This window comes from Bos javanicus, chromosome 14 (assembly GCF_032452875.1).
Source record: "Bos javanicus breed banteng chromosome 14, ARS-OSU_banteng_1.0, whole genome shotgun sequence".
NCBI lineage: Eukaryota > Metazoa > Chordata > Mammalia > Artiodactyla > Bovidae > Bos > Bos javanicus.
Window position 1 is genome coordinate 73,322,006 of NC_083881.1, and position 26,646 is coordinate 73,348,651.

General features: G+C 39.4%; 1 protein-coding gene across 2 annotated transcripts in view; it reads right to left on the reverse strand.

The window, feature by feature from the left end:
- The window catches only part of SLC26A7 (solute carrier family 26 member 7), a 180,511-nt gene that overhangs the window by 129,550 nt on the left and 24,315 nt on the right, over positions 1–26,646 (reverse strand). Inside the window, exons 1-2 of one of the 2 annotated variants that reach the window (XM_061439399.1) lie at positions 24,048–24,483; positions 23,572–23,874 (exon numbers count right to left, since the gene is read on the reverse strand). In XM_061439399.1, the coding sequence (XP_061295383.1) occupies positions 23,572–23,764 (193 nt within the window). In that variant the 5' untranslated portion in view covers positions 23,765–23,874; positions 24,048–24,483. Of the gene's footprint in view, positions 1–23,571; positions 23,875–24,047; positions 24,484–26,646 lie in introns of those variants that run through there. The other variant, XM_061439400.1, reaches the window with a different exon arrangement.

The window sequence follows — 26,646 nt, forward strand, 5'->3', positions numbered from 1 at the left end:
GGTTCCGATAACCCATTCAAATTTGTACAATATAATGATAGCCATTTGATTGGACATAGTGGACTTGACAAGCTACAGAAAGATTTGAGGAAGGAGGTAGCATTATAATCTAGATTACCTGAATGTTAGGTCAGTTAATTATTCACACTATGGAGCCTGGTACTCTGGTTCCCAGATCAGCACTTTTTTACTGCCTAACTTTTACTAATTTAAAGTTAATTTCCTTAAAATAAACTCTAGTTCTACATCAATTTTTTTTTCAAGCAGTACAGGATAGTTGTTATGATTAAAATGTATGAAAAATCTACCAATGACTAGTCCTTTGTTAATTTTTAAAAACCTACTTGCATCGCTTGTTTACTAACAATGTACTCCTAAAAGTCTCATGAAAACAAATAAAAAGTGGTTATAGAACAGTGAGCGGCAGATGCTGCTCTAGAATTTCACACAGGTAGAGTGAGCCTGGAAAATCCCGTGGACGGAGGGGCCTGGTGGGCTGCAGTCCATGGGGTCGCTAGGAGTCGGACACAACTGAGCGACTTCACTTTATTTTTTCACTTTCATGCACTGGAGAAGGAAATGGCAACCCACTCCAGTGTTCTTGCCTGGAGAATCCTGGGCACAGGGGAGCCTGGTGGGCTGCTGTCTGTGGGGTCGCACAGAGTCAGACATGACTGAAGTGACTTAGCAGCAGCAGCAGCAGAGTGAGAGGCAGCAATCTTGTTGTTGAGAAAGGGGGTGCAAAGGTTCATATCTCTAAGCCAGGTTAGCACTGTAAGGCTAAATATTTCCCCATCCCCGTAACAAACACCTCCTGGCATTGACAGGGCAAGCAACTTTGTAAAAACACTGTGCACGTGACAGCAGTCCTAAGGAGGATGCTCCAACGATAGAGCCATTTACCCTACCTAGGGGCAGCCAGACATGTAACAAGCCTTCTCTGGTCCTCCTACCTGATGTCTGCCCTCTGGGCATGCACTCCCTAACGATAAAGTAGTACCTAATCCCTCTGTCTCAAGCTCCTATTTCTGAAGAGTCAGACTAAAGCATATTTAAATGTATTTCTCTATTAATAGATTATAAAGTTTTATTTTAGGGTTATAACAAGTTAAAAACTGAGAAAAGCTCTATTAGAATTGCTGATAAATATAAAATTGCAAAACATTTCAAGTTTTTGTATGCAAAAGCTTAAATATTGTTTGAGAATTAACCAGTTCCATGACAATGTCCTTTATATAGTGCCTTACAAGGAGCTTTATTCAATGTTCATCAAGTTAATTTTTTGTGGCAACTTAATCTCGACCAGACCACAAAAATATCTGCAGCTGACACGATTCCAATGAGCATCCAAGTTCAGAAACAACTGGACTAGATGATGATCGTTTACTTTTATCTAGTTTGTTTCCATTTTTATGTTTCATATTCAGTGCTCGCATTTCATTCAGTTTATGTTTTCCAATCTCTGTCTCTTTTTTTTATTGTTGTTCTTTCTAAAGCCTTTATCATGTGTAGTAGAAAAGCTTTTATATACATATATAGATAGATAGATGTATAATATATATATTTTAGAAAACATGAATTTTTGCTTAGCTAAAAAATGTATGACATTTTGGTTCTACTTGTTTGACTAAGTATGAATATAATGCTAGATTTCTAATTTATAGTCATTCAAAACTTGCATATAATTCCGTTTATTCTGATATCTAGTATGACTGCTAGAAGTCTAGAAACCTTATTATTTTAGTGATTTTTGAAAAAAAAATATTTGATGAGTCTTGAAACTTCTAACCCAATTCTGAGAATATAAAGGAACACCATGTTGTAAAAAAAAAAAATAAGAAATTAATATGACACAATATTATTAACTAAAGTATTGATTTTTTTCAAATTTCACAAAATTTTATGCTAGTAGCCATTATTTGTTTTTATACCTTATTCAAGATGCCACCTTATATTTATTTGCATTGAGCAGCTTCAGCTGCATGCAACAAATTCTGATAAATTCTCTTTTCATTTTTATTCCATTACAAATATTTTCTAATTTTCCTTGTTATGGCTCTTAGATACATCCGTCATTTAAAAGTGGACACTTGATTTCCAAATATATGGGGATTTTAAGTATCTGCTATGTTAATTTCTCATTTTGATACTAATTTCTCATTTAAATGCTTTCTACTCTGCAATCACCCTCTGTATTTTTTCAATCTTTTAACTTTATTGAGGCTTTCAATAAGTATGTCAAAGATCTCTCTTGGTAAGTATCACATGGCACTTGAAAATATGCCTCTTATTTCAAATATCTCTTAATATCGTTTGCTAATATAATTCCACAGTAATAAGAGAACAGACTCTGTATGATTTCATTACCTTTAGGCCATGAAACTTTTGCATGTTGTTTTACATTTTTACATCCCTGGGTATGTTCCAGTGTCTCCTGGTTTATAGTGTATGGGAACTTGAATGGAATTTGTATCCTGCTGTTGTGTGAAAATTGTATAAATCTTAATTATGTTGAATTGGTCCATAGTGCTTTTCAGGTCTACTATATCCTCTACTTTTCTGTCTATTCATTCTATTAATTTTTGAGAATTTGATATTTAAACTCCAACTAAAAATCTTATCTACTTAGAAAAATAATTGTAATATATAGTGAAGTGAGTGTCAGTCGCCCAGTCATGTCGACCTAATAAACTGTATGTAGCCTGCCAGTCTCCTCTGTCCATGGGATTTCCCAGGCAAGAATACTGGAGTGGGTTGCCATTCCCTTCTCCAGGGGATCTTCCTGACTCAGGGATCAAGCCTGGGTCTCCGGCATTGCAGACAGATTCTTTACCAACTGAGCCACCAGGGAAATCACTTTTATATATATATATAGGAACAATATGCAACTTTGTTCTGTATTCTGCAAGTATCCTGTAAATGGGTTATCATACATTCATAATTTAAAAATATACATACCTACAGCCATGACTCAAGGGAAGGTGAGTTGGGACAAGACAGTGGTCTTACTAATTTCTGTTAAAATATCTTTGGAAATTTTACAAAAATATATGATCATGTGAAGACAGTTGGTCTTGGAAGAGGCACATGCAAATGGAGATGCAGGACTAAACAAGATATATATTGAGCATGTAAAAATAAATGTGATATGTTTTATACACGAATTGTGTGTGTGTGTGTGTGTGTGTGTGTATGCTCAGTCATATCCTACACTTTGCAATCCCACAGACTGCAGCCTGGCAGGCTCCTCTGTCCATGGAATTTTCTAGGCAAGAATACTGGAAAGTGAAATTGTTAGTCACTCAGTCGTATCTGACTCTTTGTGATCCCATGGACTGTAGCTCACCAGGCTCCTCTGTCCATGGAATTCTCCAGGCAAGAAAATTTGAGTGGGCAGCCATTCCCTTCTCTAGGGGATCTTCCCAAACCCAAGACTGAACCCAGGTCTCCTGCATTGCAGACAGATTCTTTACCGCCTGAGCCACCAGGGAAGCCTTAACAGCTCTACTATGAAACCAAATCCACTTATTAAATTCCATGAGAGAATTAAAGGAACATTAAATATGAACTGTAAGGTCCTTGCCTGAAACAAACATTATCCAACATTAAACAATTTATGTTCAGTTTCTAGAATGATCAGTGTAGTCAAACTTTAAAAATGAAGAAGCTGTGAGAGATATGATCATAGAAACTTTTACTGGAGGATTACAATTGTGTGGGTTAAAACATGGACAGAATTTTTACAAGATTTTTCCACAGGTTGCCCATGTTCCTAAAGAGCTGTGAGGCACTTTGTTCTGATAAAATTGATTTTGTCATTAAGAATATTTTCTAGGGCTCTTTTGTTGACTGTCACATTTTTTTGGCTTCTAAATATTATTCCTTTCATCCTGGGGGCTCTGTGTTTCATTGATATAACTTACCCTGTCAACTATACCCTTCTTAAAGCTCTTATCCATTGACTCCCAGAGCACCATGATATTCATGGACCACATTCCCCTTTGCTAGCTTCTCATCCATTTAAATATCACTGTTTCCTAAGGTTTCTTCCATTCTGATTCCACTGTTTATTCTAGAGGACCATCCATGCATGATTGATGTCATGGGATTGGATGGGATAATCATGGTTAATTCAAATATCTTAATAATATTCTCCTAAACTCTAGATCCAGAGGTATATCAACTAGAAATCCCACGGGCACTCATATAACAAACCCCAAATGAAAATTGCTTATTAATTATTTATCTTGATCCCATCCACCATAAATTCCACCACCACAACAAAACAGTATAGCATTAAATACAAACACAAAATGTAGCTGATTCCCTGTTCACATAACCTCTATCTCAGAAAATCACACTGTCACCCAGCTAGTCACCCGATTCAGAAACCTAGAAGTTATCAAAAACATGCTTTTTCTTTTTCACCCTCACATCCCTGAGTACATTGATCACCTTAGCTATTCCATTTAAAACTGGTGGATTTTTCTCTCCCACTGCTGCTACTCCTGCCTTTCTCTGTTCCAACCACAGAACAAGATTTCTCCTAAACAGTCTTTCCTAACTAGTCTCTTGCCTCTGTCAAGTATGTAATATAAGCTGATGCCAGACTAATTTTTTTATAATACAAACCTTTGTCACCCCCTGTCATCCCTCAAGATCCACTAATGTCCTCATGGAAAATAAGCCTAAACACTTTTTCCATGTTATTCAATAAGACTTTTATGATCTGGACTCTGCTAACCTCTCCAGCTACAACTCCTACCAAGTGGGGTTATTGACAAGTATTTAAACAAACTATGCTCTTTTATTCTTCTTATCACTGCATATGTTTCTTCTTTCTACAGTGCCCTGCATCTGTGAGCTACCTAGAAAACTCGTATTACCCTTCAAGATTCAGTTAAAGTATAATTTCCTCTTGACTTCCAATCTCATCGCCACTCTAGGAAGAGATGATAATGTTATCAGTGCTATTGCTGTACCTTGTACATTCTTCATTCATACGGCGTACCAAAATTATTCTAAAAACCTGCTTTTTTGTCCAGGTCTCCAATTATATTGTGAGATATATTAGTAAGGCAACAGATAATAGTTGACTCATTGGAAAAGACTCTGATGCTGGGAGGGATTGGGGGCAGGAGGAGAAGGGGACAACAGAGGATGAGATGGCTGGATGGCATCACCAACTAGATGGACATGAGTTTGAGTGAACTCCGGGTGTTGGTGATGGATAGGGAGGCCTGGCGTGCTGAGATTCATGGGGTCGCAAAGAGTCGGACACGACTGAATGACTGAACTAAACTGAATTGAACTGAATAAGAATCAATTCCATTTATAAGTAAACTAGTGTGTCAAGCAAAGTACTAGCATCTCTTTCATGGAGTGCTGATAAACACAGGAACAGGCCCAGGAATAAAATGATACACTTATCCAAAGCTATGAAGGCTATGAGAAGAAAAATAAAGGAACAAAGCAAAGAAAAGCCTTGATTATCAGGTGAATGAAGGCACAAGCAAGGTTAAATGGTTCAGAAGGTTATAAAGAGGTCAGGAAATGAAGTTAGTGAGCAGTTCATTGCAGAAACCAGCACCAGCTCAAAGGTGTTGAATGCTAATTTTTTAGGAGGTACTGATCACAGAGGGCAGAGCGTGACTGGGGATATCAAGGCTTCTCAGAGGTCCTAATACTCTTTCCCCTTGAATACTCTATCCAAGTAAAGTTGAACAGGAATGGCCTTAAGGCATATTTTAGTGGATTTTTTTTTTTGAAGACCACGTTTATATAACACCCCTCTAAACCACTCACTAGGCCAGAGATCAGCAAAGGATAAGAACTTTCCTCCCAACTTTACACTGACTGCTAGATAATGTCTCCTGCCCTTTCATATCTCTTCGTAGGTAGGTGCATCTTCTCACTGACTCCTGTGGACTCAGTCCCACATACCGAAATTTGAGGCCTGCTCATATGCTGGTCGGAGAAGGCAATGGCAACCCACTCTAGTACTCTTGCCTGGCAAATCCCATGGATGGAGGAGCCTGGTAGGCTGCAGTCCATGGGGTCGCAAGGAGTCGGACACAACTGAGCGACTTCACTTTCACTTTTCACTATTATGCACTGGAGAAGAAAATGGCAACCCACTCCAGTGTTCTTGCCTGGAGAATCTCAGGGACAGGGGAGCCTGGTGGGCTGCTGTTTATGGGGTCGCACAGAGTCGGACATGACTGAAGCGACTTAGCAGCAGCAGCAACAGCATATGCTGGTAGGAATTAGAAAAGACTATGCAATCTAGACCTTTTTCACCCAGAATCTTGGAGCCAGGTACTAATTCTGAGTTGTTCTTACACTTTGACTGAGCTTCTGACATTTTTTTCTAGTTTGACCTTTCAGGTCCTGGTCCCCACCGGTTGACACCCAGGTACTAAACTTTATACTCACAGGCTTTGTGAGTTTGTATGCTTCTGCTAACCTCCCTGCATCTGACCTCAATTCCACCTTCTCAAATATCTGGATTCCATCCACATCTCTCTAGGATAGTGACAGTGCCACCACCTCAGATCAAGTGGCAAAGCACAGGTCCTCAGATTCCTCTCCACCACCTCCCACTTCCTCTATCCAAGAGGAGGGCTGCAGATTGGAGGGTCAAAGTAGGACAGTCTGAAGGAGACGCATTTCATGATGGGAAAAGCCATGTCCACCCATATATGTATTTTTGCTATTTTTTCTACTATTTTGCTCCTTGGAAGAAAAGCTGAGACCAATCTAGATAGCATATTAAAAAGCAGAGACATTACTTTGTCAACAAAGGTCTGTCTAGTCAAGGCTATGGTTTTTACAGTAGTCATGTATGGATGTGAGAGTTGGACCATAAAGAAAGATGAGCACTGAAGAATTGATGCTTTTGAACTGTGGTGTTGGAGAAGACTCTTGTGAGTCCCTTGGACTGCAAGGAGATCCAACCAGTCCATCCTAAAGGAAATCAGTCCTGAATATTCATTGGAAGAACTGATACTAAAGTTGAAATTCCAATACTTTGGCCACCTGATGCGAAGAACTGACTCATTGGAAAAGACCCTGGTGCTGGGAAAGATTCAAGGTGGGAGGAGAAGGAGACGACAGGGATGAGATGGTTGGATGGCATCACTAACTTGATGGACATGAGTTTGAGCAAGCTCCAGGAGTTGGTGATGGACAGGGAAGCCTGGTGTGCTGCAGTCCATGGGGTCAGAAAGAGTCGGACACGACTGAGTGACTGAACTGAACTGAACCATTTTGCTACTGATGTGATAATAAAAGAGCAGGACCTGCCTCAAGACTAACTGTGATATGTCTCTTTCTTTCCACAAGCACATTCAAATCTCAGCTTTATGAAAAAAAAAAGAAATATTAATAGCTCTTCAATGTCAGGCCTAAATTGTTGTACTCCACTCCAACTTTACTAGATCTATGTTTTAAACAATAATTCAGCTAATAAAGAGGGATGTAGTCCCTAAATGTAACCTGTGTATACAGTTCCCCTGAGATCCTCTCCAGAGAAACAGTGATTAGTAGGACTTGATTTCTTAAAATTCTATTTCATATAATACCATGTTGTTATTCAGTCACTCACATGTCTGACTCCTTGAGATGCCATAGAGGAAAGCAAGGTTTCCCTGTCCTTCACTGTCTCCCAGAGTTTGCTCAAACTCATGTACATCAAGTCAATGATGCCATCCAGTCATCTCATCCTCAGTTGTTTCTTTCTCCTACTGCCTTCAATCTTTCCCCAAACCAGGGTCTTTCCCAATGAGTTGGCTCTCCACATCAGGTGGCCAAAGTATTAAAGCTTCAGTTTCAGCATCAGTCCTTCCAATGAATATTCAGGACTGACTTCCTTTAGGATTGACTCATTTGATCTTGCAGTCCACAGGACTCTCAAGAGTCTTCCCCAGCACCACAGTTCAAAACAATCGATTCTTCAGTGCTCAACCTTCTTTACAGCCCAACTCTCACATCCATACATACTACAGGAAAACCATAGCTTTGATTAAACCAACTTTCGTTAGCAAAGTGATGTCTCTGTTTTTTAATATGCTAAGTTTATCATAGCTTTACTTCCAAGGAGCAAGCATCTTTTTAATTTCATGACTGCAGTCACCATCTGTAGTGATTGTTAAGGCCAAGAAAATAGTCTATCACTGTTTCCATTGTTTCCCCATCTATTTGCCATGAGGTGATGGGACTGGATACTGAGATCTTAGTTTTCTAAATGTTGAGTTTTAAGCTAACTTTTACACTTTCACTTTCACTTTCCTCAAGAGGCTCTTTAGTTCCTCTTCACTTTCTTCCATAGGGGTGGTGTCATCTGCATATCTGAGGTTGTTTATATTTCTCCCGGCAATCTTGATTTCAGCTTGTGCTTCATCCAGCCCAGCATTTCTCATGATGTACTCTGCATACAAGTTTAATAAGCAGGGTGACATATAAGTTACATAACCTTTGACCTACTCCTTTCACAGTTTTGAATCAGTTCGTTATTCCATGTCTGGTTCTAACTGTTGTTTTTTGACCTGCATAAAGGTTTCTCAGGAGACAGGTAAGGTGGTCTGGTATTCCCATCTCTTTATGAATTTTTTACTGTTTGTTGTGATCCACACAGTCAAAGACATTAGTGTAGTCAATGAAGCAGGAAAATATGTTTTTCTGGAACTCTCTTGCTTTTTCTATGATCCAACAGAGGTTGGCAATTTGATCTCTGGTTCCTCTGCCTTTTCTAAATCTAGCTTGTACATCTGGAATTTCTCGGTTCACGTAGTGCTGAAGCCTAGCTTGAAGGATTTTGAGCATTACTTAGCTGGCATTTGAACTGAATACAATTGTACAGTAGCTTTAACATTCGTTAGCATTGCCTTTCTTTGGGACTGGAATGAAAACTGATCTTTTCTAGTACCATAGCCACTACTGAGTTTTCCAAACTTGCTGGCATATTGAGTGCAGCACTTTAATAGTATCATCTTTTAGGATTTGAAATAGCTCAGCTGCAATTCTAACAGCTCCACTAGCTTTATTTGTAGTAATGCTTCCTAAGGCCCACTTGACTTCACACGCCAGGATGTCTGGCTCTAGGTGAGTGACCACACCATCGTGGTTATCTAGATCTTTAAGACCTTTTTTGTTCAGTTCTTCTGTGTATTCTTGCCATCTCTTATTAATATCTTCTGTTTATGTTAAGTCCATACTGCTGCTGTCCTTTTTTGTGCCTATCTTTGCATGAAATGTTTCCTTGGTATCTCTAATTTTCTTGAGCTCTCTAGTCTTTCCCATTCTATTGTTTTCCTCTATTTCTTTGCACTGATCACTGAGGAAGGCTTTCTTATGTCTCCTGGCTGTTCCCTGGAACTGTGCATTCAGTTGGGTATATCTTTCCTTTTCTCTTTTGCTTTTCACTTTTATTCTTTTCTCAGCTACTTGTCAGGCCTCCTGAGACAACCATTTTGCCTTTCTGCATTTCTTTTTCTTGGAGATGGTTTTGATCACTGCCTCCTGTACAAACCTCAATCCATAGTTCTTTAGGCACTCTGTAAGATCTTATCCCTTGCATCAATTTGTCACTTCCTCTGTATAATCTGACATCCAAGAAGCGGTGGCTGTGCCTGCGCAGGAGGGCCGAGAGGAGCTACTCCAAGTTAAAGGTCAGGAGGAGCGGCTGTGAGAAAATACCCCTCATCCAAGGTAAGGAGCAGCGGCTGAGCTTTGCTGGAGCAGCCGAGAAGAGATACCCCACGTCCAAGGTAAGAGAAACCCAAGTAAGACAGTAGAAGTTGTGAGAGGCATCAGAGGGCAGACACACTGAAACCATAATCACAGAAAACTACTCATTCTAATCACACTAGGACCACAGCCTTGTCTAGCTCAATGAAACTAAGCCATGCCGTGTGGGGCCACCCAAGACAGGCGGGTCATGGTGGAGAGGTCAGACAGAATGTTGTCCACTGGAGAAGGGAATGGCAAACCACTTCAGTATTCTTGCCTTGAGAACCCCATGAACAGTATGAAAAAGCAAAATGACAGGATACTGAAAGAAGAACTCCCCAGGTCGGTAGGTTCCCAATATGCTACTAGAGATCAGTGGAGAAATAACTCCAGAAAGAATGAAGGGATGGAGCCAAAGCAAAAACAATACCCAGTTGTGGATGTGACTAGTGATAGAAGCAAGGTCCGATGCTGTAAAGAGCAATATTGCATAGGAACCTGGAATGTTAGGTCCATGAATCAAGGCAAATTGGAAGTGGTCAAAGAGGAGATGGCAAGAGTGAATGTCGACATTCTAGGAATCAGCGAACTAAAATGGACTGGAATGGGTGAATTTAACTCAGATGACCATTATATCTACTACTGCGGGCAGGAATCCCTTAGAAGAAATGGAGTAGCCATCATGGTCAAAAAAAGAGTCCAAAATGCAGCACTTGGGTGCAATCCCAAAAACAACAGAATAATCTCTGTTCGTTTCCAAGGCAAATCATTCAATATCACAGTAATCCAAGTCTATGCCTCAACCAGTAATGCTGAAGAAGCTGAAGTTGAATGGTTGGTTCTATGAAGACCTACAAGACCTTTTATAACTAACACTCAAAAAAGATGTCCTTTTCATTATAGGGGACTGGAATGCAAAAGCAGGAAGTCAAGAAACACCTGGGGTAACAGGCAAATTTGGCCTTGGAATACAGAATGAAGCAGGGCAAAGGCTAAGAGTTTTGCCAAGAGAACGCACTGGTCATAGCAAACACCCTCTTCCAACGACACAAGAGAAGACTCTACACATGGACATCACCAGATGGTCAACACTGAAATCAGATTGACTATATTCTTTGCAGCCAAAGATGGAGAAGCTCTATACAGTCAGCAAAAACAAGACTGGGAGCTGACTGTGGCTCAGATCATCAACTTCTTATTGCCAAATTCAGACTTAAATTGAAAAAAGTAGAGAAAACCACTAGATCATTCAGATATGACCTAAATAAAATCCCTTATGATTATACAGTGGAAGTGAGAGATAGATTTAAGGGACTAGATCTGATAGATAGAGTGCCTGATGAACTATGTAATGAGGTTCGTGACATTGTACAGGAGACAGGGATCAAGACCATCCCCATGGAAAAGAAGTGCAACAAAGCAAAATGGCTGTCTGGGGAGGCCTTACAAATAGCTGTGAAAAGAAGAGAAGTGAAAAGGAAAGGAGAAAAGGAAAGATATAAGCTTCTGAATGCAGAGTTCCAAAGAATAGCAAGGAGAGATAAGAAAGCCTTCCTCAGCAATCAATGCAAAGACATAGAGGAAAACAACAGAATGGGAAAGACTAGAGATCTCTTCAAGAAAATTAGAGATACCAAGGGAACATTTCATGCAAAGATGGGCTCGATAAAGGACAGAAATGGTATGGACCTAACAGAAGCAGAAGATATTAAGAAGAGGTGGCAAGAATACACAGAAGAACTGTACAAAAAAGACCTTCATGACCCAGATAATCACGATGGTGTGATCACTCACCTAGAGCCAGACATCCTGGAATGTGAAGTCAAGTGGGCCTTAGAAAGCATCACTACGAACAAAGCTAGTGGAGGTGATGGAATTTCAGTTCAAGTATTTCAAATCCTGAAAGATGATGCTGTGAAAGTGGTGCACTCAATATGCCAGCAAATTTGGAAAACTCAGCAGTGGCCACAGGACTGGAAAAGGTCCGTTTCATTCCAATCCCAAAGAAAGGCAACGCCAAAGAATGCTCAAACTACCACACAATTGCACTCATCTCACATGCTAGTAAAGTAATCCGTAAAATTCTCCAAGCCAGGCTTCAGCAATATGTGAACTGTGAACTTCCAGATGTTCAAGCTAGTTTTAGAAAAGGAAGAGGAACCAGAGATCAAATTGCCAATATCCGCTGGATCATGGAAAAAGCAAGGGAGTTCCAGAAAAAATCTATTTCTCCTTTATTTTGACTAAGCCAAAGCCTTTGACTGTGTGGATCACATTAAACTGGAAAATTTTTCAAGAGATAGGAATACCAGACCACCTGATCTGCCTCTTGAGAAACCTATATGTAGGTCAGGAAGCAACAGCTAGAACTGAACATGGAACAACAGACTGGTTCCAAATAGGAAAAGGAGTACATCAAGGTTGTATACTGTCACCCTGCTTATTTAACTTATATGCAGAGTACATTATGAGAAATGCTGGGGTGGAAGAAGCACAAGCTGGAATCAAGATTGCCAGGAGAAATATCAATAACCTCAGATATGCAGATGATACCACCCTTATGGCAGAAAGTGAAGAGGAACTAAAAAGCCCCTTGATGAAAGTGAAAGAGGAGAGGGAAAAAGTTGGCTTAAAGCTCAACATTCAGAAAACTAAGATCATGGCATTGGTCCCATCACTTCGTGGCAAATAGATAGGGAAACAGTGGAAACAGTGTCAGACTTTATTTTCTGGGGCTCCAAAATCACCGCAGATGCTGATTACCGCCATGAAATTAAAAGATGTTTACTCCTTGGAAGGAAAGTTATGACCAACCTAGATAGCATATTCAAAAGCAGAGACATTACTTTGCCAACAAAGGTCCATCTAGTCAAGGCTATGGTTTTTCCAGTGGTCATGTATGGATGTGAAAGTTGGACTGTGAAGAAAGCTGAGCGCCGAAGAATTTTTGCTTTTGAACTGTGTTGTTGGAGAAGACTCTTGAGAGTCCCTTGGACTGCAAGGATATCCAACCAGTCTATTCTAAAGGAGACCAGTCCTGGGTGTTCTTAGAAGGACTGATGCTAAAGCTGAAACTCCAGTACTTTGGCCACCTCATGAGAAGAGTTGACACATTGGAAAAGACCCTGATGCTGGGAGGGGTTGGGTGGGGGCAGGAGGAGAAGGGGACGACAGAGGATGAGATGGCTGGATAGCATCACCGACTTGATGGACATGAGTTTGGGTGAACTCCAGAAGTTGGTGTTGGAAAGGGAGGCCTGGCATGCTGCAATTCATGGGGTCACAGAGAGTCAGACACAACTGAGCAACTGAACTGAACTGAACTGAACTGTATAATCATAAGGAATTTCGTTTAGGTCATACCTGAATGGCCTAGTGGTTTTCCCTACTGTCTTCAATTTAAGTATGAATTTTGCAATAGAGAGTTCATGATCTGAGCTACAGTTAGCTTTCAATCTTGTTTTTGCTGACTATGTAGAGTGTCCATCTTCAGCTGCAAAGAATACAATTAATTTGTTTTTGGTATTGACTATCTGGTGATGTCCTTGTGTATAGTCATCTCTTGGGTTGCTGGAAGAGGGAAATATTTGCTATGACCAGTGCATTCTCTTGGCAAAACTCTGTTAGCCTTTGCCCTGCTTCATTCTGTATTCCAAGTCCAAATTTGCCTGTTACTCTAGGGATTTCTTGACTTCCTACTTTTGTATTCCAGTTCCCTATGTTGAAAATGACATCTTTTTTTTTTTTTTTTTGGTGTTAGTTTCTGAAGGTCTTGTATGTCATCATAAAACCACTCAATATTAGGTTCTTTGGCATTAGTGGTTGGGGTATAGACTTGGCCACTGTGATATTGAGGTTTGCCTTGGAAGTGAACCAAGATCATCTGTTGTTTTAGAGATTGCACTGAAGTACTCAATCTCAGACTCTTTTGTGAATGTGAAAGCTACTCCATTTCTTCTAAGAGATTCATGCCCATAGTAGTAGATATGATGGTCATCTGATTTAAATTCACCCATTCCCATTCATTTTAGTTCACTGATTCCTAAAATGTTGATGTTCTCTCTTGCCATCTCCTGTTTGACCACTTCTAATTTACCGTGATTCATGGACCTAAGTTTCCAACTTCCTATGCAATATTGTTTTTCACAGCATCTGACTTTGCTTTCACTACCAGACACATCCACAACTGGGTGTCATTTCTGCTTTGGCTCAGCCTCTTCATTACTTCTGAAACTATTTCTCCGCTCTTCTCTAGTAGTATACTGGACACCTACTGAGCTGGTGGGGGTTGAGGAGGGTGTTGTTCATCTTTCAGTGTCATATCTTTTTATCTTTTCATACAGTTCATGGCCTTCTCAAGGCAAGAATGCTGAAGTGGTATCTTATAATCTTATAATACCAGGTATCTTTAGCTATTCAAGTCTTGCCAGTTTTTTTTTTTTAAGACTGTCACTTTTTTCTCTATGTTCACCCAATTTTTATCACCAAATATTAATTTCATGTCATTCTTATTAGATAAGATTGTACATTCTTCATTTTTCCAAATAAAAACACAATATTATTTGGCAGCTCCCTGGATTTATACAAGCTACTCAGAAAGTGGCTGAAACTAATATTTTGCAAATTTTCGTTAAGAAAATGTTCCGACCCTTGCATTCCCACACCAGAATATCCTCAAGGTTGAAATAATAAGATCATATTCTCATATATTTTTGTACAAATTTGAGACAGGGAAAAACAAGGCCCTTGTGGGCTAGATTATTGCCTTTTTGTTCTCTCTTTCCAAAAACATAGCAAAAGCCTGTATTTTTTCAAGTACTTTTAAAAAATAGAAATGAATAAAGAACCCTAGAAGACACATTAGTATTCTTAAAAACAAAATAATTAGGTAGTAGTAGGTTCTCCCAAGAATTACATATTAAAAAATCGAACACAAATTGTATGGGTAATGAGAAACATTATTTCCCTCTGGCAACTGTTTATGGTGGTCTTAGCACTGTTATTAATAAACCACAATGTGATCAGCTGTCTGGTTCACTGAATCAATGGGCTCAGGGTTAAGTGATATTAAGAATGGATCTCCCAGGGTAAATTTGCATCTATCCAATAAATATAACTGTATGAAAACAAAATTCCTATAGATATACATTCTCTTGGTTCACAAACAAGTACTGTTAAAGATCATTGGTTCTAATCATTAGACAGGTTAAGGCAATAGGTTCATCCTGTAACATATTGTACAGATGAAATTTCACAAGAGTGAAAATAAAGAATTATCATGGTCAAAAAGCTTCATGATCAACAGATCTATGAGCTTAAATATTGGAAACAGTAAGAGATTAAGTCTATGGAGAAGAGTATCCACCAAAAGAGTGGGCACAGGTAAGCCCTATCCTATCATTTGAGTTATGATTTTTTTACCATCAAGAAACACTTGAGCACCTACTATGTGCCAAATACATTGATAGGAGCTGAAAGGATTTCTTAGGACTCAGGACGTTTATCGCTAAAACCAGAACGATTGGTCAACCTAGACTATAAACAGTCTACACCTTCAAAGAACTAATAGCCTAGAAGAAAAGTCAAATATAAATCAAAAACAACGTGACAGTGTTAGTGAAGTGGATAAGTGAGGGTACCATGGGAAAGCAAAATAAGGTATCTATCAAGTACTTTCTGAAAATCCATAGTTCTCAACCCTAGCTGCTCATTTTACTTTATTTTTATCATCACTTGAGGAAGCTGAGGTGCAAAACATTAAATGATTTGCCCTAAATTCTCAGAGATTTTTATTTAACTGGGATAGGGTTGGGGCACGGGTATTTTTTCAAGTGCCAAAAGAGATTAAAATATGCAAGCAAGGTTGAGAACTACTAACCTAACCCAGGTTAAGTATGCGAAAATATACTCAGATAAAGAGGGTGAGGGGAGAAACATTGTCCATTTAGGAGGAAGCAGGGGGCCTGAGCAGTTTTCAAGGGAAAGAACAGGAGCTCTGGTGTAGGTACTGCTTCCCCCTGCCACACTCCTCTCCCCTCTCAGCCAGAATCTCTGGGTTTTATTTTATCAAGGAAGCTGACATGTCATCATGGATGGGGCAGACTCAGGGGCTGATGTGCAGTGTGCCTCTCAGTGTCATTCCTAGTCCCGCTCAGGTTATGTCTGCTGTACTCAAGGCAAACTGGAGAACAGAAGACAGCGAGGGATGTGGGGTGGAGCCTGGTAGATTTATATTTCAGTCTCTCTTAGCAGTACTGAGGGCAAGATACCCAATTCTGAACCTCAGTCTCCTCTTCTCATGAAAATGAATATGAATATAAAGTATATATATCTATCTTGATGGGTTTAGAAAATTGAAGACAATTTGTGTAACATTTAAATTGGAATGACACTCAAATGCATAGTTAAGGTGACTGGAAGTAACACAACTTAAACCTAATTAACAACAAAGTGTTTGCACGTGCAAGTGAAAAGTCAGAAGTGTACTAGCCATCATCAGGACTCAGTGTCTCTCTACTGTTCCCTTTGCTGTGTTGGCTTCATTTCCAGGCTTTCGAAGCTGAGGGAAGATGTAGAGGAATGTCATCCTTACTGTCAGTAGTCCCAGCACAAAGGAAGATGCCTTTTCCTTTTTTTCCTCAAAGGTTCTGCACATGTTCCAAGATCCAGACTGACTGGGCCACTCTCAGGTGACATGTATTGCCATCACCATTTTTCAATAAGAAATGACTGGTTTGTGGTATAGTAAACCCTTCTTGTGCCTAGAGGAGAAAACGTCACGACTGAACCAGTAACTGACCTGGTGAATGGAACAGTGCTCATTATCAACATGAGCCACAAGTCTTCACCTGGACTAATAACTGTCTGGATGCAACTGTCAACACTGTCCCACATTACGATCTGGGACAATTGAAAAAAGAAGAATCACAATGTCCTCCATGTCTGGGAACTCCTCCTGGGAAATCTGATTTCCCAGTTTGAGTTGAGACTCAGGTACCAATGTTCTTTGTCACCAAGCTGGCTCCAAAGGGTCCCCAAAATTGAGAATCCTGGTTGAGGGATACTTATTTTGCTGATCAGCCTAGAGCCAAAATTAGAACCTCACTTAAACCGTGTATACCAAAAATGGAAGGGGCAGGGGGGTTGTTCCTTAAAACAAATCCAAGAACTACTAAGAACAATTCTTGTATTATTACTAAAAGTAATTAATTACAAAAATTACTAAAAGCAGGGATGGATCCTGGCTGGCAAAAACAGGATAATTTGTATTTTATATTTTATATTGTACTATTATATAGGCCACATACCTTATCTTCACAACCACTGCCAATCTATTTTGTTGCAAACCTTCCCAAGTTTTCAACACTCTAAAATGGAAAGTCTTGGTTCTTCCATGTGAACTGGTCTAAATATTACAGGGAGTATTATTCTAACTGCAGAAATATAAAAGTAACCTTTTAACACATAAATCATCATTAATTTACATTTAAGAAAGAAAGAAAATCAGAAATGCTGGATGAAGCCCAAAGCTTTGGGTGAGAGCATGCATCATGGGATGAGAGAAAATGGAGAAGTGAAAAACCAGCAGTGTTCCTTGCTCCTGGGTACATTTTTATGGAGGTCAGGGAAAGTATGAGTGAGTGAGTGAATGAAAGTTGCTCAGTCATGTCCGACTCTTAGCGACCCCATAGACTATACAGTCCTTGGAATTCTCCAGGCCAGAATACTGAAGTGGGTAGCCTTTCCCTTCTCCAGGCGATCTTCCCAACCCAGGTCTCCCGCATTGCAGGCAGATTCTTTACCAGCTGAGCCACAAGGGAAGCCCCAGGGCAAGTATACTTTAGATTTATTTAGCAATATTTGGCTGCCATTGTTCTTAGAGAAGAGAATAGTTACCATTCAATAAATATAACAAATCATTATAATTTCTCTAAATTATCATCTACATGTTTATAATGATTAAGAGGTTAGAGATATGTAGCTAATGCTACGTCTCTTAATCTTCAAGGCTGAAACCACGCAGGGAAAATTCTCAGACAAGCCTTTAATTTTCACAGTGAATGCTTCCAGGAATTCCACTTACTGTTCCACATGTCACTAAGCTGCCCTCAGGAGTACAAAGAAGATCAGCTTCCACATATTTTGGTACCAGTAATGCCACAAGTTCTGCATTATTATAAGGAACGTCCATCCTTTGTCTGTGGCCCAGAACACTGTGGTTTGAACATCAGAGAGCCCTATGGCAGCATAAAACTTTCATGATTTGGCAACAAAAATTCTAGGTGATCCCACGGAATGCAAGTCAAAACATTCTCATATTCCTCCTCAGTGTATTAGGTACTTATATGGTAAGTCATGCATTTTAGGTCTCCACCCTGTCCCAATGCTTGAGTTTTCAGTTTGAAAAAAAAAAAAAAATTTCCCTCAAGAGGTCATCCAGGGTAGAATGTGAACTAAAGTATTTATACTCTAGGAGTTTTATACTGCTTAACTTGCCAACCATGTCGGTGACATGTTTAAATTAATGACATTCTCTAGAACGTTTGTTGATCCTCAAACTACATTCTGCAGCGAGATGTCAATTAAAGAACATTTTGGTACATGCCAGCTATAATGGTTTTCACCTGATGTTAGTGATGAGTGCTCCCAATGTTTTTAATATTTTAAAAAACACACAAATCATTTCTAAGAAATATTTGAACATGGTGAAAGAATGACCTAAAGTTCCTTTTCTTTTTTTCATTAAAATGAGCACATCTACCTTTATGCTTTTACCTTGGGGAGGAAATATTTTGGGGATCCCTTTAGCAATCTTGTATAGTCTATAAACTCCTTTCCAGAATACTTTCTTAAAATAAGTAAAAGAAAATAGAATTATAGAGAATTATAGAATTATAAAGAAATGAAGTATATTAAAATATATTGACGCAGGTTCACAGACCTGAAGTTCCTGTTGATTTAAGGACCTAATCTTTGTGTGTGTGTGTGTGTGTGTGTGTGTGTGTGTGCGCGCGCGCGCGCGCGCACGCCCACGCATGCTCTTGCACACTAAGTCGCTTCAGTCATGTCCGACTCTTTGCGACCCTATGGACTGTAGCCTGCCAGACTCCCCTGTACATGGGATTTTCTAGGCATGAATACTGGAGTGGGCTGCCCACCTTGAGTGGATCTTCCCGACCCAGGGATTGAACCTGCGCCTCTCACATCTCCTGCGTTGGCAGGCAGGTTCCTTGCTGCTAGCGCCACCTTGGGGTCAGTCGTTTCAGCCGCTCAGTCGCGTCCGGCTCTTTGCGACCCCATGGGCTGCGCACACCAGGCCTCCCTGCCCATCACCAACATTGCCACTTGGAAGTTCCCTCTCAAAGATTTTATTCAAGAGGGAGTTCAAGGCATTTCAACAAAACATGTTAGCAAGTGCCTTGTCAGAGGAGACAGATTCACACTTAGCGGGAAACTAGGAGAAAGGGTGGCAGCAGATGTGTGAATGATGGGGACTGCGGCAAAATTTAAAGCACATGCCCTGTCTACAGAGGGAGCCAAAAGATTTTTCCCACATGGAAACATAAGACCCTTATGGCCATCTGTTTCCCTTTTGCAAGAGAAGCCAGACATCTAGATTTTCATCTAGATGGGTTAATGTTGGCTCGAGAAAAAATTAAACACGGGGACAAAGGGAATGCAGGTAAACCTTTTATCATATTTGTCTGGGGGGCTACAAGTTTATAAATTCAGAAAAGTAACGAGAATTGGAAGAAATTAATTTTTCATATTTTAATGTATCTTTTACTATCAGTATCTTTATTACTTTTATTTTTAAAATATAAAAATAAATTTAAATTTCCCTTCCGAGAGTGGCAGCAAGATACCGTAAAATAAAAAAAGTCTCTAGGAGGCAAACTGCTTCCAAATGATTCCAAGAAACATTTACTGAAAACCTGTGTCTATGCACCAGGTAATATATAAACCGGTGAGAGTATAAAGATTAAAACATTCTTTCCAAAGCTTACCCACCAGTGCATAAAGAATTGTACCAAAAGAATACAATACAATCTGTTAAGGCCAATCATAGAGATACATAAAAAGTACAAAGGGAGTAGGAGATACATCTTTCCAGAAGATTGGCAGGGATTCTCAGAGGAAAGATCTCTTTGAGTAGACCTTTGTATTAAGGGGCCCAGATTTTTAATGATCTAACAGATTATTCTAAAGAATTGGGCTTTATCCCAGTGGAAACAGAGGGTCACGGAAGAATTCTGAACGTAGAACTGATATGGTTAGATACAGCATGGAATGGCCTACATGAGGAGACAGACAATGAAGACCCACAAGATTATGGTTTCAATAGTTTAGGGGTCCAGGGCGGTAGCAGGGGACATGAAGTGAGATTGCTTGGTTGGAAAGATATTTAGGAAACAGAAACACCAGGACCTGGTGGGTGATTGTACCCTGGCAGGTATAGTAGCGAAAGAGAGGGAGGAGCTGAGAATGACTTGAGACTATATAAGAGGCAGTCTAGTACAAAGCTTGGTGGGAAGGGGAGCACATAGTCCCTGGAGCCTGACTACTTGGGTTAAAATCCTGTCACTTCTAACTCACTTACTATGTAACTTTAATCAATTACTTATCCTCTGTGAGCCTCGGTTTTGTATATATGTCAAGTGTTCTTTTGTGCCTAAAAATTAGCTGTTATTATTTATTATTATAATTCTGGTAAGGATGGTGGGTTCATTCAGTTTGTTTCTTCCAGAAGACTAGCGCTGCATTTGTAATGCTTTCAGGCAATTCTAGGTTTGTCTAGTTGAATATATGGATCTCTGGTTGAGAAGAAAGTACAGTGATGATGGCTAGAGCCTCTTACACAGATGAAATAGCCTGAGGCATTTTCAGAGAAGGCCCAGGGTTTGAATCAACTCCAGGATGCTAGTGTTTAATGGGTAGATAGAGTAGGAGCCATGCTGGGAAAGACTGAGGGCAAGAGGAGATGCAGTGACATATGAGATGGTTGGATGGCATCACTGACAATGACATGAGTTTGAGCAAACTCCAGGAGATGGTGAAGGACAGGGAAGCCTGGAGCACTGCAGTTCCTGGGGTTGCAAAGAGTTGGACACGACTGAGTGACTGAACAACAATAGAGGAGGCAAAATCTGCAAAAGCTAATAATGAGAGAAGGCCAGAGAGGTAGTAGAAGGTGAACAGAAAAGCAATGTCTAAAGCTCAAGAGAGGAAATGATTTTAGAGAGAGTACAGTCAACACAGAAAATACTGCATACTACACGCTGACTAACAAGCATCTATATGTAACAATTGGGAAATCTTTAATAAAGTAATTTAAAATGGCTCTTTGATAGTTGACATATAGAAAAGACTCATATTTTAGTTTCCATTAACCTTAATTTTAATTGCATATATTGAGAAAGAAGAATTTAAAAAAAAACAAGTAGGCTCCTCTATCCATGGGATTCTCTTGGCCAGAATAATGGAATGGGTTGCTCTGCCCTCCTCCAGGGGATCTTCCCAACCCAGGGATCGAAACTGCATCTCTTAGGTCTTTACCACTAGCGCCACCTAGGAAGCCCAAACCCAAAGGTAATTTACAGGGAAGGACATTTGCACCTTTCCCAAGAAATGCCTTCTGTTACTAAGACTGGAATTATGAAAAGGTCTACTTATTTTGGCAGTGTAGAGCATAAAGCATAAAATGTTGAGTGTTACCATTACAATCAAGTCCTGACTCTACCACTTATCAAGTATAAGGTCCAGAGAAAATTATTTACTTGTGTAAGTTTCCACTTTCTCAAGTGGGAAATGGAGGACCACTGTCACTTAGGATTTTGTTGGGACAGGAGAAGATATTGCACATAAGGGATTTAGCACAAGGCCCCTTACAACAAATAGTAGCTTATGATATTTACCCATCGTGGGTAATCATGAGAAAGTTTGAGAATTGTTTTTAAAGAAAAAATACTTTTGGAAGAATTCAGTTCAGTTCAGTCGCTCAGTCGTGTCCAACTCTTAGCGACCCCAAGGACTGCAGCATGCCAGGCCTCCCTGTCCATCACCAACTCCTGTCCAGAACTGGTCTTTCCATACACCAACAAAAACCTTTACGCTCTTTCTAGCAGTGTAGCCTTCCTTGCCCAATCACTGGGAGTCTTCTAGGAGAATCAAGAGCCAGATCCATAATTTCCAAGACACAAGAGTTGAGTAAGCTTTGTGCTTCTCATCAGTTGGGGGCTGGCCAACATATTTCTTCATAACCAGTAAAATGCATGACTCATTAAACAAAACACCTCAACTTCCATACCCAAAGAAAAGTCATACAGTCAACTACCAAAGACAGATAAATGAAAATACTAATAATATATCACAGGTATCTTTATCATATCCCCAAATTTTCTAACTAACCTGATATTTCAGAAAGATGAAAAAACAAATTTTTTTAAATAATTTCTCTTTTACTTTATAATAAATGAAAGAAAATAAATTCATAAAATATATTGAAACTACCTGGCGAAAAAGCTCTTGTAAATTCATCATCTTAGTTTCAAAGTCCATGGTAGTGCCTCACTTTGAATTTAAAATTGAATAAAAATAATCCTAAAAAATGGCCTAATGTGTTATTTACTTTGCATTTTTATGAAAGACTACTATGCTTTGCTTTTAGCAAACTGGTCATTAAAAATATGAGACTATTCAGGGAAATGGAACCCCAGGAAGTATGATAGTACTATAGATCTTAAAGCAACCAGAGCAGATGTTCCTAATCATACTAAAAACACAAACTCACAAACCAGTTTGTTCCAGCTACAGAATTAGAAAAGTGCATATAATTTAATGGTATGAAAAATAGTTCAAGCCAGGAGGTAGTAAAACTGCAAAAAAATATAAATCTAAAGAGTCTGTGCCAAGGAACATTTTACAAATTCTCAAGGCTGAAAAATCTTGAGATTTTTCTTGCTACAGGTAGGAAGCTATTACCTGAACTAGTTTTTAAAAATACAATGAATATGTCTTTAAGGTAGGAAGCTATTACCTGAACTAGTTTTTAAAAATACAATGAATATATCTTTGAGGAAAACAAAAAACACAGACACACACACACACACAAACACACGCTGATACACCGCATGCACACCAATTATCTAATAGTTTTTTCCCAGAGAAACATCTATCTAAATCTAGAATATCATTTATAAACAGCTTTGGGAAAGTTAAAATCAGACTTCTCATCAGTTTAAATTTATAATTGAGAAATAAACAGTACATAATGTGATACAGAATTAAATTGGCATGCACAGTAAAATGTAAGCTCTAAGGACAGAGGATTCTCTTTGCAAATAATGATCTTGGCCAAGAGCCTCCTTTATGTACAGAAAGCTCTATTCCTTGCTTATAGCAACCCGCAAGGTTACAACAGGTCACTGTATGCTGCTAATTAGGTTTACAAATGATATGTTCAAGCCAGGTGATATTTTATAGCTGGATTCAGCCTAAGTAGAAAAATTTTCAATAAGGTCAAACTGCAAAAACTCATTGTCCCACAATTACAGATCTTTTACTCATATAGTATGAATTTTAACATTGCAAATATACAATGCCATTAAAAATTGGTTTGATGCTTAATATCTCTCAAAAACAGCAAAAAGAAAGAAAGCAAAAGACAAGTAGGAAAACTTTTGTGTCTTCCTACTTGTGCTTCCACAGATATTCAGTGTGTTTATTCTCCGAAAGCTAATTAAAGTCAATTTTGTTAGTATACCCTAGGTCACAATGCTCTTCCAAGAAAGCAAAGTGATATCTACTGTGTATAAAACAGGAAAATCAAATGCAGTACATTACCTTGTGCTACCTGTTGAACTGCCAGCATCATCCCAGAAACAGTATCCGGAAGCAAGCTTTCTTTCAGACTGTAATGTGTCGCCCACTCCAAAACAGGCAGCCGCCGTCTACACCACTGTTTAAAGTCTTCACAACGGGGGATACGCATCTTGCTCCAGGGCAAGCTTTTCTTTTTCCTCTTTGCCCCCGTCATTTTCAGATTACCTCTTGTAGATTAAACTTCTTTAAACAAGAAAAAAAGTGTTGTAGAACACCTCCCTTCAAAGCCAGGCTCCAAATCGTCTGTGGTTCACAATGTCAAAGCTATCCGGGAAATAATAAGAGAGAGATTAACAAAAGCATATATATATATACACACACACACACATACATATGCAGCTAGGCTGCACGTTTTATTATGGTACAGCTAATTATTCTAGATAAAAGATGCAGATTAAAACCATGAATTTTTATCTGAATGAGATGAGAAGTGGTACCTCTTGTTAGTGTAATATTTTCTGATCTTGGAAAAGTAGTGCATTCAGTATTAAGTTGGTGTAGAGCTCTCTTGCCAGTAATTCCCCTTATACTGACTGTAGTCTTATGTTTTGGCTTATATCCCAGTGGCTAATGAGGTAGTTCTGGGCATGTGTTGCAAGTGGGCTGGGTTATGCTAAAGAAACCAGGAAGCATTCAGCTATTCCTGCCTTCTCCAGACAAACTATGCGAAATCAAAAACCAGAGAGGTTTAGTTGTGCAAGATGTAGTCAGAGAATCTAGATTTACTTCTTTGGGAAGTGGGTATTTTCAGTATATCAAATGACTGCCATTTCTGAAATATTCAGAAACCTAAGAGGCTTTGCTAAATGCTCTTATCTTTTTTTCCCCTGGGAGAGGAGATTTTCATTCATACAGAAACATTCAGACAGCCTCTGCCCAGTCTGGCAACAGAATAGCCAGTTCTCATAAACAACCAGAAATTTCATTTCATGGGCTAAGAAAATAAGCTTACATTGAACAATTATTTGTGGCAATATTTCTTCTTTGTGTCTGAATGGTTCACTCAGTTTTCTCTATTTTTCCAAGTCATATAATTCTCACACTTAGCACTATCCTAACTGAAATTTCTCAGGAATAACATATGGTTCCTAATATTGTTTGAAGAGTTCCCAACATTTTTTATGATTCTGCCCTCTTTTCACATGACTTTTGGGGGGTTTCTCTGTTTCAGAAAGGATGTTACATTTAATAATGGAATAGTCAGGCTGTCAAAGACCTTTATTTTATCATTGTAAGGCCTAGCTCCAAAAAGAAAAGGCCTGCATTTATGAAGACTGTGCCATTCGAATTAAACCAAAGAGCTAATACATTAACAAAAAATGTGAAGCCAACAAGAATAGCATGTACATAGTTTGCTGCAGCCCTTTCAATGCCTATTTGACCAGAGTAGAGATCTGTCTGGAAGTCTTTAAAATAACAAAATATTGCTACTTGGATACCTTGGATACTTCCAGTGTCTCTGGCTGTAATTTTTCCCATTGTTTTTAAGTTAAGGTGAAGAGCTATTCTCTCAGTTCAGTTCAGTTCAGTCGCTCAGTCATGTCCGACTCGTTGAGACCCCATGAATCGCAGCACGCCAGGCCTCCCTGTCCATCACCAACTCCCGGAGTTCACCCAGACTCACGTCCATCGAGTCAGTGATGCCATCCAGCCATCTCATCCTCTGTTGCCCCCTTCTACTCCTGCCCCCAATCCCTCCCATCATCAGAGTCTTTTCCAATGAGTCAACTCTTCGCATGAGGTAGCCGAAGTACTGGAGTTTCAGCTTTAGCATCAGTCCTTCCAATGAACACCCAGGACCGATCTCCTTTAGAATGGACTGGTTGGATCTCCTTGCAGTCCAGGGGACTTTCAAAAGTCTTCCCCAACACGACAATTCAAAAGCATCAATTCTTCGGTGCTCAGCTTTCTTCACAGTCCAACTCTCACATCCATACATGACCACTGGAAAAACCATAGCCTTGACTAGATGGACCTTTGTGGGCAAAGTAATGTCTCTGCTTTTGAATATGCTCTCTAGGTTGGTCATAACTTTCCTTCCAAGGAGTAAGCATCTTTTAATTTCATGGCTGCAATCACCATCTGCAGCAATTTGGAGCACCCAAAAAATAAAGTCTGTCACTGTTTCCCTCTATTTGTCATGAAGTGATGGGACTGGATGCCATGATCTTTGTTTTCTGAATGTTGAGCTTTCAGCTCACTTTCATCAAGAGGCTCTTTAGTTCCTCTTCACTTTCTGCCATAAGGGTGGTGTCATCTACATATCTGCATATCTAAGGTTATTGATATTTCTCCCGGCAATCTTGATTCCAGCTTGTGCTTCTTCCAGCCCAGTGTTTCTCATGATGTACTCTGCATAGAAGTTAAATAAGCAGGGTGACAATATACAGCCTTGACGAACTCCTTTTCCTATTTGGAACCAGTCTGTTGTTCCATGTCCAGTTCTAACTGTTGCTTCCTGACCTGCATACTGGTTTCTCAAGAGGCAGGTCAGGTGGTCTGGTATTCCCATCTCTTTCAGAATTTTCCACAGTTTGTTGTGGTCCACACTGTCAAAGGCTTTGGCATAGTCAATAAAGCAGAAATAGATGTTTTTTTCTGGAACTCTCTTGCTTTTTCGATGATCCAGCGGATGTTAGCAATTTGATCTCTGGTTCCTCCTCTGCCTTTTCTAAAACCAGCTTGAACATCTGGAAGTTCATGGTTCACGTATTGCTGAAGCCCGGCTTGAAGAATTTTGAGCATTACTTTCTCTCTCAGTCTTCCACAAATGACATCACTGGCTTTCTATCTGTGCAAAAATACTTTTCTTTTTAAATGCAATGAATCCTAAATATATAGCAATATATGTACAGTTTATTCATAGGTACAGAATAGAATTTTCTTTGTATTTTTCCAGTTGTTTACATATGTTACATTTATGAACATTTCATTAGATTTAGAGTCTCACCACAGACTCATAGTATTTTAGCCCTATTCTTTTAGTGTGAGAGGTAGATTCATCAGATAAGTAAATTCACCTTTAATAGAGATGTT